The sequence below is a fragment of the Phodopus roborovskii genome, unplaced genomic scaffold, assembly GCF_943737965.1.
Source record: "Phodopus roborovskii unplaced genomic scaffold, PHOROB, whole genome shotgun sequence".
NCBI lineage: Eukaryota > Metazoa > Chordata > Mammalia > Rodentia > Cricetidae > Phodopus > Phodopus roborovskii.
In genome coordinates this window covers 15059520-15078342 of record NW_026125052.1, presented here as the reverse complement: position 1 = coordinate 15078342, position 18823 = coordinate 15059520, and the positions used below count along the sequence as shown (strand labels likewise).

The following is an 18823-nucleotide window of genomic DNA, read 5'->3' as shown; positions in this document are numbered from 1 at the left end:
AGATTGTCCTGGTTTCCCTAGGATTGACTTGTTGATATAGCAGAGCTAATTCAGTCCTCTTATTCTCTTCTAATGCTTCTGTGCCCTCTCTTCCTCATCCAGTGCATCAACAGAGGTCTCTGAAGATTCTATTTTGACAGAAATGATGTAAACCATGAGCTCAGAGTCATTCCTTTGTGCAAGGGTCTTTAGCTGTCAGAATGTTTCTGTCCCAATGAACTGGAGGTGATGTTAGTGAACCCCAAGAGGAGATGGCCAGATTTTATTTCTGCAGAAGGGACACACTCTATGTATGCCATGAGCGCCCAATGATCAAGGACAGTAAAGGCTCTATTAGTGATTTCCTTTTTCACAGCTCACACAACTGCATGAAAATCTAGTCTAAGGCCAGACAGTAGGTCATTCGCAAAGTTGGAGAAATTAAGGTCAGGTGTCTTGTGCCCTAGCCTGTCAGGATCCTATGGCTTTTCTTGGGATGTGTTCCCTTGAAGACAGTGTCTCATATGGATTTTGTTTCTCTACACTCTTGTCTTTATCATTATCCCAGCAGTGCTACGTTGCACAGCATTTGCATCTACAGCATCCATTCAGGTCAGGGCCAGGACTTGAAGGCCTTTGTGCCCTCACGCCAATGTCCTTTGACACTCATGCTCTCTATAGCCACCTGATCCATTATGTGTGAGTCATCAGACTAAGGAGACCAGACATTCAAAAGGGAGGCCAGATATGCCACAAACCTAACCCTGCAAAACAGTGTGTAAGCCCAGATATCATCAGGTGACTGTTCCTTCAAAGGCCAGTGATACCCAAGAAAATTCCCATTACGCTCAGCCTCCATCATAAGCCATTGATGCCTACCACATCACACGTGTAAAGGTATGATTTGCCTTCATCTGGAACATTGACTCAGATAGAGAATCTTGAGCATATGACAACTTGTTTAGTAGCAAACCTTTAGGAGGCAGGAATGCTGCCTCACATGAGGACAACGACCCCTCAGCAGGGTATAAAAGCAGACCTGGGCAGAGAGGCTTTCAAACCTTCCATCCCTCCTTCTTGCAAATCCAGACAGACACTCCAGCCTCTGACACAATGCAGTGCTGTTGTGGCCCATGCTGCTGCCAGCCATGCTGCTGCCCGACATGCTGCTGCCAGACCACCTGCTGCAGGACCACCTGCTGCCGCCCCTGTTGCTGCCAACCCTTCTGTTGTGGCTCCAACTGCTGCTAGACCACCTACTGCAGGATCAGCTGCCATACAAACACCTGTTCCTGGCCAGCATGCACTCGTGTCATACTTCATGCTCTTGAGCATCCTCACCCACTTCTATCCTAAAGCATCTTCTCATGTAGATCAACTGTCCCTAATGCAGAAAGGCCATTCCAAACAGTCTGTCCCTCACAACTGGTGCTGCTTTTGTCCTTCAAACAGGCTGTCCTGCATCTTCCTTCACATCTCTGTAATGGACACATCCTCGAATGTTTCTCTGTAGCTGGAAAACTCGTCTTGTAACTATGAATCTGTATAACATTTGCCATGTGGTCTTGACAACTGGAGAGCTTCCCCTCCTAGAATAAATGTGATCATTGTAGAAACACCTAACGGCCAGTGTCATGGATCTTCATTTCTCCTTCTTGTCAAGTTTCCCTGATTTCAGGTGACAGCAACGTCTTGTCCTCCTCATGAATAGACTTTCCATATCACCCTTCAATATTAGCACTCATCTTGTTTTGAACGAACAGTTTTCTGTGTATGCAAAGCCTAGCTTTCCCATGGTGACTGTGTGGAAATTATTAGGAGTGAAGGCCTGCTCATGTGATTTATATGTGCTGTGGGGTCAGCTTTGAGGGTTTGTGTTTCCCCCAGTCTCTCACATGGCTTTCTGCAGATGTGTGGTCTGAGCTCCTGCTCCAGAGCTGTGCACAGCTGCCCTGCTGGTATCCATTTCCACTGCCATTAGGTACATGCCTCCCAGGTCTCTGAAATTCTGAGTGGCAATGTACCCATTGTTCCATTTGGTTCTTGGTAATGAAGTCAGGTCTCGAGTAGAAAAGTACTCGAGTTCCCAAATATCTCTGTGTCTTTCTCTCAATAGGAAAGGATAACCTGAGGGCTAAACACGGGATGACCCTTCAGTCCTATTTGTTGACCATAGAGGGAAATTTATGGAGGAGACATGAAGCTACTGGGATATGGTACTCAAGTTGTGAGAGTTGTAGATGGAGTACTTGCTTTTCTTCCTTCTGTAGAGGAAAATTTAGGGAGGAGAGATGAAGCTTTTAAGAAGTGGAACTCTAGCTTTGGGAATTCTAGAAGGAACACCCACTTTTCTCTGTCCTTCCACTTGAATCCACACATTCTTCTCCAGTTGTTTCTAGCTTGGGCCACTCACTGATCACTCACATTTGTTCTGCTTTGTATTTTACTCTCCACAGACACGATGTCATCTTCTGGAAAAGCAAGAGTCTGGCCAGTGCTCTAGATAAAGGATGAGTCCTTGGAGTTCGAGGTTTTTTTTTTTTTTTTCACTTTTGTAGAAACTACAGTCCAGAGATTGCCTGGTTTTTCTAGGCTGAACTCCTTAACATAACAGAGCTAGGGGAGTCCCCATATACTCTTATCAAATTTATGTGCCCTCTCTTCCTCATCCAGTACATCTCACCAGGGACCTTAGAGATTCTCTTTTGACAGAAACGATGGAAACCACGCTGTCATGATCATTCCTTTGTACAACATTCTTTAGGTGTCTGAAGCTTAGAGTTCCAATGAATTGGAATTTACCTAAAGGAACTGGAGGCAATGTGGGACATCCCTGAGAGGAGCCAGTCAATTTATAGTTCTGCAGGAGGAATGGAACAGATTCTACATAGGCCTCTGCCATCCATTGACCAATGACATTAAAGGCTTTATTTTAAATTTCCTTTTCCACACTTTACATAGCATACTGAATATCTGGTATAAGCCAGACATTATGTCATTCACATAGGTGGGAAAAAAAATTGGGAGTCATGTGCCCTAGCCTGTCATGATCCTCCTGCTTTGCTTGGGAAGCATTCCCATAATTTCCAGGTCTCACAAGGATTTGATTTCTCTTCAGTCTTATCATTAGCATTACCCTGGAAGAGCTACATTGCATAGCATTTGCATCAGTGGGATCCATCCAGGACAGGGCCAGGACCTGAAGACCTCTGTGAACTTATGCCAATGTCCTTTCACACTCATGCTCTCTGTAGCCACCTGACCCATTATGTGTGAGATTTGACCCTCCAACAGGAGGAAAGATATGCCATAAAACCAACTCTGAAGCAGAGGATGTGAGCATAGGAACATCAGATGACTAACATTCCCTTTGAAACAAATGACACCGGAAAACACTTCCCATAGTGCTCTTGGCCATCAGTTGCCATTGATTCCTAACACACTGCAAGTAGGAAGGCATGATTTGCCTTCACCTTGGATATTGACTCAGGTAGGGAATCTTACATCATTTTCCCATTAGTTTACTAGCAAATTTTCTGGATTCAGAAATGTTTGTAGAAAGGTTTGTAGGTTTGTAGGCTTTGTAGGTGAGGACAGTGGGTCCCTCAGCAGGGTATAAAAGCAGTCCTGGGGAAGGAGGCTTCTAATCTGTCCTACCCACCTTTTTGCAAACCCAGACAGATCCTCTGTCTTCTAAAATGATGCTGTTATAGCCCATGCTGCTGCCAGCCATGCTGCTGCCCCTGCTGCTGCCAACCCTGCTGTTGTGGGTCCAACTTCTGCCAGTCTAGCTGCTGCTAGACTACCTGTTGGAACCACAACTGCAGTGGAGATATCTGTTCCTTGCCAACATGCCCTCATGCTTCATGCCCTTGGGAAATCTTACCTACTCTTTCTCCTAAATCATAGAGCTATTCTACCAATCCTCAAAGTCCACTGAGGTGGGTCTATCCCAATGGCTGCTGATTTTTCAAACAAATATGCTACCCCACACTTGGTCCATGTCCTCACCCCTTACTGCTCAAAGTACTCTCAGTACTTTGAGAGTTCTCCCATTATCCACATGACACAATTTGTTCTTACTATGATTTTAAAGTTGGACATATTGTGGTATATATATATATATATATATATATATATATATATATATATATAGTTTTTTATTTTACATATTGATCGCAGTTCCCTCTCCCTTCCATCCTTCCATGCCACCCCTCAATCTCCCCTGTCCCATTCCCCACCCACTCCCCAGGGAGAATGAGGCCTTCCAGGAGGAATTATCAAAATCTGTCAAATCATTTGGGGTAGGGCCTAGATCCTCCCTTGTGTATCTATGCTAAGGGAGCATCCCTCCAATGGGGAATGTGTTCCCAAAGTCCTTTCGTGCATCAGGGATACAACCTGGTTCCACTGTCAGAGGTCCCATAGACTGCCCAGGACTTCTAACTGAGACCCACATTCAGGTGGTCTGGGTCAGTTCTATGCTGGTTTCCCAACTATCAGTCTGGGGTCCATGAGCTCCCTCTTGTTCATGCCAGCTGTTTCTGTGGGTTTCTCCAGCCTGGTCTTGACCCCTTTGCTCATCACTCCTCCCTCTCTGCAACTGGATTCCAGGAGTTCGGCTCAGTGTTTAGCTGTGGGTGTCTGTTTCTGTTTCCATCAGCTACTGCATGAAGGCTCTAGGATGGCATATAAGGTAGTTATCAATCTCATTATCAGGGAAGGACATTTAAGGTAGCCTCTCCACTATTGCTTAGGTTGTTAGTTGGGGTCATCCTTGTGGGTCTCCAGACATTTCCTTACTGCCAGTTTTCTCTTCAAACCTATAATGGCTCCCTCCTATATGGTATCTCTTTTCTTGTCTTAAATAAATCTGAATGATTTAGGCATTCCCAAACACAAGTCTTGTGTCATGTCACTTTGCCTCCTTGTGGTGGTTTGAAAGAAAATGGCCCTCAAAGGGAATGGCACTATTAGCAGGCATGGCCTTGTTGGAGGAAGTGTGTCATTGTAGGGGTGGGTTTTAAGGTTTCTTTTGCTACAGTGTTTCTGTTAGTTGACTTCCCATTGAGTACAAGAGGTAGGAGGACTCTCAGCTATAGTTTCAGCACCATGTCAGCCTGCAGACCACCATGGTCTTCATCATGATGATAACGGACTGAACCTCTGAAACTGTAAGTGGTCTACTGAAATTCAATGTTGTTTTGTTTTAAATAAGAATTTCCATGGTCATGGTGTTTCTTCACAGCAATAGCAACCCTAACTAAGAAACTCATGATCCACTGCCCTCAAATCTGAAACTTTTCAGCCCCTCTCTAAAGGGAAGATCTCAGAGCTGTGGGCTTGAAAGGAAAAGCCCCCCCCATAACCCATATACCGGAATATTGAACTCCAGATCTGTAAACTAACATTTTATCCTAACAAATATTTGTTTCTTGCCACAATTTCAGAAGCAAAGGTTATTTTTTATGCCTGAAATAGGTATACACATACCCTACTAATTGCATGTCTCTGCATTCTCCTTCCTGCGTTATTACCTTCATCTTTCAAATATTATAGTTCATCTCTCAAAATGAAGAATGTAGTCATTACTTTCTGAATTATCACCTCTTGTGGTGTGAATGCAAGAGGCCTTCTTTACCTCCTATATGTGAAAACTTGCATTCTACATTGTGGAATTGTTTGGTAAAGATTATGATGTTTCTCCTTATTGGGAGAGTTTCATCTCTTGAGGCAGGCCTTGAGGTTTCAATATACCATGCAATTGCCATTCATGAGTGTGTCATTGGCAAGGTATATGCACATGAGTATTGGTCCCTTGTGAGTTCAAGTCAGAGGGTCCTATTCCATGAATATAGAGTTACAAGGAATAAAGAGCAATCAAACATGAGTTGGGTGTTTTGGAAGATCAGTTCTCAACTACCTGAAAGTAGGACAGAGGTGCCACAAAAATAACACTGAGATTTTTGAACTAGTGTATCTGTTGAGAATTCTGGAAAGAAATTTAAATAGGAGAACTGTTTAGGACATTGTTCACCAAGCCCTCACCATGGATCTTAGTAGGACATTCATATTTTCCACCTGTCTTGAATATTTAATCTGGAAAAGAAACTCACCTAATTTTAAAACTTAATTGTCAACATGTTTCCTCTGGCCAGGACTATTGCTTGCATGGGATTCTGGATGGTAGAAAGTGGAGAAAGCAAGCTGGACACTACCTTTTATTACTTTCTGCTTCCTCACTGTATATATGATTTAGCCAGCTGCTTCAAGGTCTTCCTACCTTCAATTCCCATTGTGACTATCCCAGAATAAGTGTTCTGTTGTTTTATTAAAGTAATAGGAAGAGAAACTCAACTCTGGAAATTCCAACATCTTTGTTTCTCTGTCCTTGCTGTACTATGTCTATATATAGTTAACATATCTCTGTACCTAAGAACTCAGAGAATGCTACAGTGGGTCACCTAATGCTGAATGTGTTCCTGCCACTTCTGCTTTACACTGCTGTTCCAACTTTCAACCCCCAGGATTGTTCACTGGCCTTTGAAGTCTAGAAGGAAGGTAGCATTGTCAACTTTCATTCCAAGGGACCATGAATGTCTATTAGGGTCTTCTCACATTTGAGAAGCAACTTCAATATCCACAGAGCCTGAATGATGTAAAAAAGGACACATCTTCCAAATGATCCCTGAGAGTGTAACCAAGTAATTTCACTTACACTTTGATGCACTCATTTCCTGTATTTGAATTCTGTACATTGTTAATTTATTTTACTTATTGGAGAGGAAGATGCACTCAATGCTTATTGCTTTGAAATAAATATACTGCATCCTGAAGGTAGAGATTCATCCTCACAGGTGGCATTTTCCAAGCTGACTCCAAGAGGTGGTGGCATCTCGCTATTGTTTCATTTGTTTCTTGGTTGTACACCATGGAATAGAACCAAATAGTGGACCCCATGTCTGTGTCCCTGTTTTTGGTGCTCCCCACCCATTGCTGTCCTAGGTGTGGTTATTTGGGATTCCATGTGCCAATTCCAATACTTTGGTATGAGCATGTTAAGTCATTCCAAGCTGAGAGCGCAGACTCACTGAGAAACAACCAGTCTGTTAAAGTTCTCAAGAGATTGCACCTGCCTGGGGATCCACATTAGTCTCTTGCTTACACAGAATGTACTTAACAGAGAATGCCCTGGTTTCTTTAGGCTGGACTCTTGAACAGTGCACCAGGCCAGAATGTTCTAAGGTCTTTGCCAGATTTCCCTGCATCTCCTTGAGCATGTCTCCTCCTATGTTTTACTGACACATCAAGACTATTAAGCTTCTTGTTCATTAGATCTGACTAAAATGATGCCATTAATATCATGAGACAACATGTAGTTCTGTTGGTGTCCAGGGGTTCTCATCTCATTAAAATGTCTTGTGATGGAGAGGAGAATTAACACAGCCCTAACTCAGGGCAGTAAATTTTTATGACTAAAGTGGATGTGTCTCTGCTTCTCCTTGCTTGGGTATTGTAAAGAGTTGATTTGCCAGCTCACTTTCTACTGCTCCATCTGGTCCCCAAGAATTTGTTCAAAGCATCACAGCAACTGCTGCTGTTGCTAGGCCATGTGGTCATCCACTGTTGTCTGTTTCCAGCAATCTCCTTTATGTGGAACTTAACACACAGGGACATAGGACAGATTAGCAGTCCCTCCATTGGCATGCCTTTGAAGGTAGCTCTAGTATCTGATTGTTTGTTTTCTACCTCAGCTGCAGTATATTGAGGAGGGTTAGGTTATCTCAAGAGTTTTGTATGACTTTTCTATTGGGTAGTTTTTTACTCCATGGCTCAAGGAAAGAAGTTGCTGGTTCACACATATGAACTAACTAAGTGACCTTCAGGTACTTTGGTTGAAACAGTGAACAGACTATGAGAATGACCTGGGGAAGACACATTTGTTTTCTGATGGCCACTGAAAGATTCTAATGGGGACTGTGTTGACATTCTCATACCAAGTTATCTGGGTGTACTCTGGTATACTATCTACCCAGCCCCTGTAGATTGCATTTCTGTTCTGCCTGGTCTTGCCACCATTCAGGCCCAAAGAGACTTATATTAATTATAAACTGTTTTGCCAATGGCTTAGGCTTCTTACTAGCTAGCTGTCTCTTACTTATTAACCCATTTCCTTTAAACTATGTATTGCCACGAGACCATGGCCTACCTGTTACTCCTTTGGCAGCATGCCATCTCCCTGGCCACTTCTCTCTCCCTCTTCTCCCCAGACTTCTTGTCTGGTAGTCCTGCCTATACTTCTACTGGCCAATCAGTGTTTTATTCATCAACCAATAAGAGAAACATATATACAAAAGGATATTCCACATCAAGCCTTCAAACACACATGCATTATTTCCCTAGAGACACGTATCATAAGGAGCGAAGTAGTTATTACTGTACACACCAGATGAGGTCTTCTAACTGGGGGAGCCACCCTTTTTATAGTTGATGTGTCACAGGTCTAAGTACCATGTCAGGGATGGATGCTGGAGGAAGGACAGGCATTTTTCAACTCATCTCACCCCCTTGCTCATTTACCTTTAAGATCCTCCTTTCAGTTTAAAAATTATTTCTTTTATGTTTTGAGATTCTATTATTACTGCAGAATAACTTTTTGCCTTTCTCCCTCCAAACCCTCTCCTATATCACCCCTTTCTCTTTTTCAAATTCATGGCCTCTTTTCCATTATTGTTGCTACATGTATGTTGTATGTGTGTATGTATACACACAGATACATAAGAACAACCTTCTCAGTCTTCATAATGTTACTTGTTTATATGTTTTCAGGTCTTACTAAACACAACTGCCTAAACGTGAACTAAACAAAGATGATGATAATAGACATGTTTAAGTGGACAAGGGGAAACTCATGAGGACTCAACACTACACAAAGAACTATGGGAAACAAAGGAATGTTGATAGTGAGGGAAGTGGCCTTTCCCAGGGCAGAACACACCGATTGGCTACCCAATACTATTAATATCTTTTAAATATACATACGCACATGCATATACCCTACTATAGATACAGAGACCTGGCCTCTGAAGTCACGGTCATGCCAATTTTGTGCATATCCACAGTTTTGAGAAACGTAAGTGTTTCTATTGATATCCATTGGTTCCTCTTAGTTACACACCACCCTGCCTCTGTTGCCATTCCTAACTTGTTCAAAAAGCGTTATATCTACATTCATTCTTCCAGTTAAGGCATGCCATCTTGACTGTGATTCTCTACAAATTTACTACTGCTATCGCCCTTAGCAGCTAAGTTCTACAACAACATCCCCATTAACAAGAGCCAATGTGGGCAGAACCCAGGCCCAATACATTCTTGTTTTCAAGCCATCTGGCCTATTATGCATGAGCCATCAGCCCAAAGCACCTGTGTCTTCCAGGGCCACTAGAAGCAATTACAAAAAAAGTAAGAATGTGACTACTTACAGGAAGGGAAGAGGCACCCGCAGAAATGACACTGAAACATCATAGACTGTCAGGTGACAGCTCTCTTGGAAGAAATTAAAACAAACAAACAAACAAAGCCACTTAGGAGATGGTTCAGCAAGAACTGATAATAAGTCCTAATAACCCAGGAAAGGAATCATGTTTTCCATTCACCTTGAAAATGTAACCAGGAAAAGAAACTTGCCTAATTTGATAACACCTATTTATTAACACAAACAGTAACAAGGAAAGAATGCTGCATGTGAGGACAACAGCCCCTCTGCAGGGTATAAAAGGGGATGCGGGCAGGGAGACTCCCACTTCCAAACCTTCCAACCCACCTCCTTGTAAACCCGCCCAGAACCTCCACCTCTCACACCATGGTCAACTCCTGTTGTGGCTCTGTCTGCTCTGAGGAGGGCTGTGGCCAAGGCTGCTGCCAGCCCAGCTGCTGCCAGACTACCTGCTGCCGCCCCAGCTGCTGTGTGTCCAGCTGCTGCAGACCCAGCTGCTGCCGCCCCAGCTGCTGCATTTCTAGCTGCTGCAGGCCTTCCTGCTGCCGCCCCAGCTGCTGTGTGTCCAGCTGCTGTAGACCCCAATGCTGCATCTCCAGCTGCTGCCGCCCCTGCTGTAGCAGTTCCAGCTGCTGTGGATCCAGCTGCTGCCGCCCCAGCTGCTGCATTTCTAGCTGCTGCAGGCCTTCCTGCTGCTGCCCCAGCTGCTGTAGACCCCAGTGCTGCATCTCCAGCTGCTGCCGCCCCTGCTGTAGCAGTTCCAGCTGCTGCCGCCCCAGCTGCTGCATTTCTAGCTGCTGCAGGCCTTCTTGCTGCCGCCCCAGCTGCTGTGTGTCCAGCTGCTGCAGACCCCAGTGCTGCATCTCCAGCTGCTGCCGCCCCATCTGTTGCCAGACCACCTGCTGCCGCCCAGCATGCTCTAGTGGTTCCTGCTGCTGAGCCCTCTCACACACAGCCTCCAGCTCTTCATCACCCAGCATTCCTGATGTAGCCCTCCTGTGAGCTGAGCCTCAGGGGCTCATCTCTTTTACCTTGATTTAGGCCTCAAAATGAACCCACTCTTTCTTCCCTAACGAGCCCCCCTCTCTCTCCCTCCTCCCCTTCCTCTCCCTTTTCCCCCCTCTTTCTCCCCTGTCTCCCAAATATAAACAAATTTTGGATTTTCTCTCTAATTTCATATTACTCCCACTCTGGTGGGAGTTTATTTATTTTCTGCCCTATTTCTATAATAGACATATTTCGATATATAAAATAAATCTGAATTTTAGACATCTGAATGCAAATGCATCGTATCTCCTTATTTCTCCTTAATTGTTCTCAGCTGTCAGCTTTTTGTTAGCTCCTCTCAACATAAGGAAAATCCCATAGTAGATTAAGGAGGAGGAGGGAAGTTAGAAACCACATGCTTCCATTTGCATTCACAGAACCAGTCAGCATTCTCAGTGGGAATGGAAGCCAGCCCATCCAGTAGTTTCCTGCTCACATGTGCTCTGCTAGCTTCCTTCCCATCCTGGTCATTTCACTCATGAAATACCCATCTCAGAGCCCTGTCTTCTAATCTCAGTGTTGCTGGCCTTCTGCACATTTTCATGGGTTGTCACCATGAATGGTGTGACCTTTGGATTGCTTCCCACTTAATTGCAAATCTCCTTAAAATTTTCTCTCTTCACAACTTTTGCACCATTATTTTATCTATTAATCCTTATATATTTGTCTGTTCTGCCCCCTTACTGTATCTGAGCCCTAGAGAGCAGTGTCCATGGCAGTAAAACTCTAGAGGATAATATGTTTAAAGAGGTGCCGCCTCATGGTATGTGAACTATGTGGGATTCACTGAAAAGGACAACTAGACCCAGGGATTTTTGCCAAAAGAAGTCTAATAAGGAAATCCTCTTGAACACAATCTGTTAGACAGTCATGGAAGCCAAGTTAGATTCCTAAAAAAATCTGTTATCAGTGAAGCCCACCTTTCTGATCTCCAGCAGGCTGTAGAGTATGAACACCTCTCCTGAAGATAAGGTGGTTCAATCTTTGCTCTGTTGCTTGGTATTAGGCCTCTGTTGCTCTGTTGCTCTGGTAGGCCTCCACAGTGTCAGAGAAGAGGTGTGTTTACAGTATATTTCTCCTACTCACTGCACTTCCGTTCACCCAGAGAGCAGAAGCCCTGTGCTTCACATTAGGATGTGGACAAGGCCTACTTCTTGGATTCTTCGCACACATCAGAGCGTGCGGGGGGGGGGGATGTAGGGAGGGAGAGAGAGAATAAAGTTTGGTATTTAGGGAGGTGGGAAGTATCATGGAAGATTTGGGGGGAGGGGAAGAATATGCTCAAAATAGGTTGTATGAAAATATTTTTGAAATAAAAACAAAACATCAAAAAACAATATTTGAGAGAGAGAGAGAGAGAGAGAGAGAGAGAGAGAGAGCAGGACATTTTCATAACACTAACTACACAGATATGTTATTTGCTAGTACTTAAGGATATGGAAAATGATACCAAATCTTCAACATCTGGCAAAATCCATTTTCCAGTGCCGCAGATGTCATTAACATTACACACGTATACGTTAGTATCCTCATTACTCAAAACTGACCTAAGCTATCAAGACCTTTGCCTTTTTCCCCACAAAATACCACAAAATGGGCATCATTCACATTTATTAGTGAAAAACATACATAACAAAACAATTATCATTATGGTAGAGGATACAGACAGAGAGGAAAAGGGCTGTAATCTCAAACACAGAGACTCACATGACAGTCCTCTGAGAGGGAGATGAAAACGGCACACTCCAGAAGCAATCAGAACCAAATGTGAGTCAGGAGGAGACCAGATCAGTAGAACTTATTTATCACACCTGGACAAGAAAATTTTGTTTCTCATAAATTAAGCCACTAAGTGGGTAAATGCTATTCAAACTTATAATTACTCGTCTAGGTAGGAAATAAAAATAAGGAAAGCATTTCCAAGGAATGAGTACGAGGCTGTGGTACAGGAGTCATCTAAACTCCAGAACCTCATCTTCTTGGATTGTAGCCTCTGAGAATGTGGTCAATTACTCTTGTGGCTCTGCCTGCTCATTGCAGGGCTATAGCCAAGGCTGCTGCTAGGTAAGCTGCTGCGGACCCAGCTACTGCATCTCCACTTGTGGTAGTTCCAGCAGCTGAGGCTCCAAGAGATGTGCCTACTGCTATGTGCACGTATGCATGGCCAACTCTTGTTGTAGCACACACCATCACTTAACCCACATCATCTGCATCAGCCACCACTGTGTATATTCTTCTTGCTGCTGATTTCTGTTTGGAATATTTGTAACACCATGGGTGTTTTCACTAGTCACATAAAATGTATCATAACAATCTAGTGACTGGAAAAATGGAATCTAAGCTACTAAGTCCTCTTTGATGAAACGGAGCTGAATTCAGTTCCTACTGAAAACAGCAAGAGTAAATACAAATGATATTTTAACCCAAGCTGAGTGTATGTAATTTTTAGACAGCACATATCTACAGTCTGAGGACTGGATAACTATGATGACACCATAAAGCACTGTTTCCACGAGATCTCAACTAAAAGCTATTTCCCATCTTACTAAAATCTCCTAATGGGTAAATATTTCATCGTGTGTGTGTGTGTGTGTGTGTGTGTGTGTGTGTTTGCACATGTGTTTATCTGTTACTCCATACCAGGACCACTTTTTCACCATCAATGTATGTAGAAGAGCATGCTTAGGAGCAGGAGCACTTTATTCTTGTCACCTGGTTTGAGTCAGGACAGTCCAGGGTATTTGCAGTGTGACACAGAGAAGGCTATTGACATTTTCAGATCTCAGAATGACTCTGAAAACTATGGGCAACACATTATACATTATGACTTTCCAAGATTTAAAGACCTAATCTGTGTCATATACTTATCACAGGGTCTCACATTTCATATAGATTCTCCATATCTATACTTTTTTGTTATTGAAAAGCTACCTTAGGCTAAAAATGGTATCTTAGCAGGGCATTCTCTTTGATGAATATCAGGAAAATATATATCACTCATTGATTCTCCTGTATAATTTAAGTGAAGCATTGGTCTGTGTCTAAGGATTACAGGGCATTCAAAATTATGAAGTTATCTGTATTTCACTGGACTATGTTTCGTGTTCCAGTGTGTTCTATTCTTGGCTGCATAAATTTTGAGCATCTTTCCTTGTATCCTCCTTATTTCTTTCCTTCCTCTCTAAACATAAAACTCTTTGAAATAATGTGTACCTCTTAACCCACGAATCTTAAGACTAGAGAAACTGCTGTGTCAGTAGAGTCTAGCCAGGAGTTGATCACATTCTCAGGTACAGGAAAATCATTAGTGGATTGAAAATCAAATCCACGTGTTTTCCTCTCCTCCCCCTCTCTTTCTCCTATTTCTCTCTCCATTCACTGCCCCCCCCCACTTCCCTATGCTCTGGGGGACTTGTCCCTTCCCCCTTCTGTGAGGGACTTCATATGAATCTCTTATAATACACCTTGTATCCTAATTCCTCTGGTGGTGTGAATTATAGGCTGGTGAGCCTTTGCTCTAGGTCTAAAATCCATATATGAGTGAGTACATACCATGTTCCTCTTTTTGTGACTGGGTTACCTCATTCAGGATGGTTTCTTCAAGTGCCATCCACTTGCCTGCGAATTTCAAGATTCCATTATTATTATTTATTTATTTATTTATTTATTTATTTGTTTGTTTTTTTTGCTGAGTAGTATTCCATTGTGTAGATGTGCCACATCTTCTTTATCCATTCTTCAATTGAGGGGCATCTAGGTTGCTTCCAGGTTCTTGCTATTACAAATAATGCTGCTATGAACATAGTTGAACACATGTCTTTGTTGCTTGGATGTGAATCATTTGGGTATGATTCCCCCCTAAGAGGGGGATTGCCGGGTCCTGTGGTAAACTAATTCCCATTTTTCTGAGGAACCACCATGCTGATCTCCAAAATGGCTGTACGAGTTTGCACTCCCACCAGCAGTGGAGGAGTGTCCCCCTTTCTCCACATCCTCTCCAGCATAAGTTGCCATTGGTGTTTCTAATTTTAGCCATTCTGGCAGGAGTAAGATGTATCTCAGAGTTGTTTTGATTTGCATTTCCCTGATAGCTAAGACTATTGAGCACTTTCTTAAGTGTCTTTCAGCCTTTTTGATTTCCTCTATAGAAGACAAGAGAGAGAGAGAGAGAGAGAGAGAGAGAGAGAGAGAGAGAGAACATAAAAGAAGGAGCCAATATTGGTTTGAAGAGAAAACTGAACCTAAAGAAAGATATAAAGACCTACAAGACTGCCACCAACTAACAATCTGAGCAACCGTGGAAAGGCTACCTTAAATGCCCTTCCCGGATAGTGAGATCAACAACTAACTTATTCATGGAGCCCTCATCTAATACCTGTTGGAAACAGAAGCAAACACTCATACCTAATCACTGAGTCGAACTGGAATCCAGATGCAGAGAGAGAGGACAAGACCAGGCTGCAGAAACACATAGAGACAGGTGACCTGAACAAGGAGGAGCTAAAAGGCCACCAGACTGATAGCTGGGAATCCACTATGGGACTGACTCAGGCCCCCTGAATATGGGTCTCAGCCAGAAGGACTGAGCAGTCTAAGGGACCTCGGACAATGGAACCAGGATGTATCCCTGGTACACAAAAGGACCTTGCGAGCACATCCCCCATGGAGGGATAACTGCCTTAACCTAGAGACAGGAGAGAAGTCCTAGTCCCTACTTCAAATGACCTGACAGATCTACATGACCCCACCTGGATGGCATTACCCTACATGTGGAATTGGGGTGCGGGTATGGGAGGGGAGGGTGGTCAGGGTGCCTGTGAGGCGGCAGAGAGGGTAAAAGAGGAGAGAGGGAGGAAGGGAGGGAGAGGGAACTGGGATCGACATGTAAAATAATAAATTAAATAAAAAAAAGAAAATCAAATCCAAAATACATAAAAGAAGTTACTATTTTTGAAGATGGCTGTTATGATTAGTTTTAACTGTCAACTTTATGCACTCTAGAACCATCAAGGAAGACAGTTTTCATGAGGGATAATTTAGGTCAGGTTGGCCTTTGGACATGTCTGAGAGGGATTGTCACCAGGTAAGCAATCTACTGCCCCCCTCCCTTAAGTAACTTTTTAGACCTAAATTCTGGTAGCCCTAAAAGAGATTCACATAATTATATGAAGCTTGGTTTGGAGCACCATTAATTTTTAATGTATTCTTTGATACTTTCATACATGTGCATGACATATTTTGATCATGTTTTCTTCTGTCATCCTTTATTATACCTACCTACTCCCACTGAACTTAGTTATCTTGCTTCCTTAGCTCCCCCCCCCATTCTTTATCTGTTTTTGTGATCCGCTGAGCTTAGTTGAGATTGTGTTCATAAGCATGAATGTGGGGATTATTTACTGGAGCACAGAAAACTTACCAATGGTTATGCCACTAAATGACCGCCTCCTCCACCAGCCTTTAACTGAGTGGCTCCTTGGGGAGGTGTGAGACCATTTCCCATCCATGCCGACTGTATGAGTCTTGTGCAGGTGACCATACACACTGTGAGTTCATGGGTATAAGGACTATGCCACATGCAGAAGACAATGGTTTACAGTGCCCCATCCCTTCTCCCAGCTCGTACATTCCATCCGCTTGCTCTTTCGGGATGTGGCAATGTAGAAGTCCTGTTTGAGACTATAGGTCACTGTGTTAGCTGCCACCCACTGTTGAGGAATTCCTCTTGCCACGGTTGAAGGCAGCATTTCTCTGGAATACTGGTATATGGTGTAAACTTAACGAGTGCAATTTCTGTGTAAGCATATGGGAAATTGAAAACAGGTCTTAGAATCATCTTGCTGTCTCTAAAAACTAAAAGGATTACGAAAACTTCTAGAATATATGAAAATATTTTGGTAAAATGTCAATAAAGTGTAATAGTGGGATATCTTAATATTACTGAAAAAAAATGAATTTAAAACTGTTGGTTATGTCATTCTAGCTCAGCCTAGAAGTAACTATAAAGATGGATCTCAGTCCCAGATGGCTTTTCAGGGACATTAAAATACTGAGTCATGCCTAGCCTTCCCACCATGCATCAATCAGGGTGCTGAGACTGACCATATCTTGGAATGTCCTAGGAATTCCACTAGCTCAGTGGGCACCTAGAATGTACACATGGATCATGGGCATCCTGAACTCTCATATTTGAAAGAGGAGACCTTATTTCCTGTTTTCGTTGCAGTGGTACACATGACAGAAGCCAGCATTTATCTACCATGAATTCCAGCTCCATGAGGAGCCCCTCTGAAATCAGGTAGTGCTGAGAACTGAAGCACAGCCAATGACTCTGCTGTGTCATATGACAAGCAGGCACTGAAGTCATGTAATATGGCAGCTGAGGGGAAAATACAAGAGGTGATTCAAGGGGAAACAGCAGGAAACATGAGAAAAGGGGAGTAATTATTTCCTGAATGTTGTTAGTTTTTACTAGAAAGCTGCCGTCTATTAATTTGCATTTGTATCATGTAAACAAAAACAAGGAAATAATATTCTCATAATTACAGAAGCAATTTAGCCCAGTATAAAAGGGGACCTGCAGAAAGGACACTACAAAACGTGAAATTCACTCACTTGTAAACCAGACCAGAACCGCCACCTCTCACACCATGGTCAACTCCTGTTGTGGCTCCATCTGCTCTGAGGAGGGCTGTGGCCAAGGCTGCTGCCAGCCCAGCTGCTGCAGACCCAGCTGCTGCGTGTCCAGCTGCTGCAGACCCAGCTGCTGCCAGTCTGTGTGCTGCCAGCCCACCTGCTGCCGCCCCAGCTGCTGCAGACCCAGCTGCTGCGTGTCCAGCTGCTGCAGACCCAGCTGCTGCCAGTCTGTGTGCTGCCAGCCCACCTGCTGCCGCCCCAGCTGCTGCAGACCCAGCTGCTGTGTGTCCAGCTGCTGCAGACCCAGCTGCTGTGTGTCCAGCTGCTGCAGACCCAGCTGCTGCCAGTCTGTGTGCTGCCAGCCCACCTGCTGCCGCCCCAGCTGCTGCAGGCCTTCCTGCTGCCAGCCTAGTTGCTGCCGCCCCTGCTGCCGCCCCTGCTGCTGCCTGCGTCCAGTCTGTGGTCAGGTCTGCTGCCACAGCACCTGCTACCGCCCCACCTGCGTCATCTCCACCTGCCCCCGCCCCATGTGCTGTGCCACCCCTTGCTGCTGAGACCTTCCTTTTCTGAACGCAGCCATTTTTCCCACCCCCTTTGTTATAAAAATAGACCTCGTGTACCTCTTAGCTATCCTGAGAGAGGCCATTCCTGTCAACTGTGTGCCCATATCCCAGACTCCAGAAAGCCGTCTCTGTTGACTTCAACCTCGTCTCGGGCCAAAATATGAAATTGGAGGTTAAGAAATTAATAAGGAGGGAGGTGGGAGTAGATCCTGAAGGAGTTATGGGGGAGGAGTGGAGGTATTAATGCGATCAAAATACATTGTACGTGTATATGAAATTCTCAATTAATACAAAATGTGATATTTCAAAAATAAATTAATTAGAGTACAGGTCTTCTCCATCCAAATGGAAGTGCCTCCAGCTCCTGTAGAGTCAGGTTATACCTTTACAGCTGAAAGTCTCACAGTGCCACCTTGCTCTCCCTTTAGCTGTGACATTTCTGTACCTTATTGCTGCTACTCTAAATAAAATGCATTTCATTGGAATAGAAATCCAATTATTCTTTCTCTGTTGCTTTATAATGATTGTCTCCAGTTAATGAAAATCATACTCAAAGCCTAGCTACACCAAACTTTCCTGACCCTGCTCTCATGACTTCAGAAAATGCTCAACACGATGAGTCAAAACCAGAAAGGAAAAAAAAAAAAAAAAAAAAAAAAAGGAAGTAACTGCAGTCAGTTGTTTGCAGGGAGCTCTTGAGTGCATCAACCTCCCATGTCCAGAAGACTCTGACTTTTACACACTTTCCACTCTACTTTTCATGATCTTTCCTGAGCAGAGTGTATAAGTGTGTGAGTGTACATGCGCCTGTGTGTGTGTGTGTATGTATGTGTGTGTGTGCACGTGTGGGGTGTGTGTGTGTGTGCATGTGTGTATGCATTTTACCAGGCCTGAGTTCTCCCCAGTCCCTTACCCTCTACTTTGATGGTTGTGAGTCTGCATTATCTGGCCATGTCTACTACAAAAAGATGCTGTGTTGATGAGGGCTGAGAGATGCCTACTGTCTTCAGAAGTCTTGCTGCTGATAAGTTGCCGGTGTGATACAAAATAACCTCCTACCAGCCCTCACACAGCCAGGCCTGCTTAAACTCAGTAGGTCACA

The 18823-nt window shown here is 43.8% G+C and overlaps 2 protein-coding genes across 2 annotated transcripts in view; one reads left to right on the top strand and one right to left on the bottom strand.

The window, feature by feature from the left end:
• Positions 1-18823, bottom strand: part of LOC127220966 (spermidine/spermine N(1)-acetyltransferase-like protein 1) — a 97896-nt gene that overhangs the window by 66633 nt on the left and 12440 nt on the right. Inside the window, exon 2 of the mRNA XM_051182855.1 lies at positions 9925-10010. Within this exon, the coding sequence (XP_051038812.1) occupies positions 9925-9993 (69 nt within the window). The 5' untranslated portion in view covers positions 9994-10010. The remainder of the gene's footprint in view (positions 1-9924; positions 10011-18823) is intronic.
• On the top strand, positions 17173-17780 carry LOC127215887 (keratin-associated protein 4-12). Its single transcript, XM_051176360.1, has one exon. It carries the CDS (start codon positions 17173-17175, stop codon positions 17710-17712), a length of 540 nt encoding a protein of 179 aa, XP_051032317.1. The 3' UTR covers positions 17713-17780.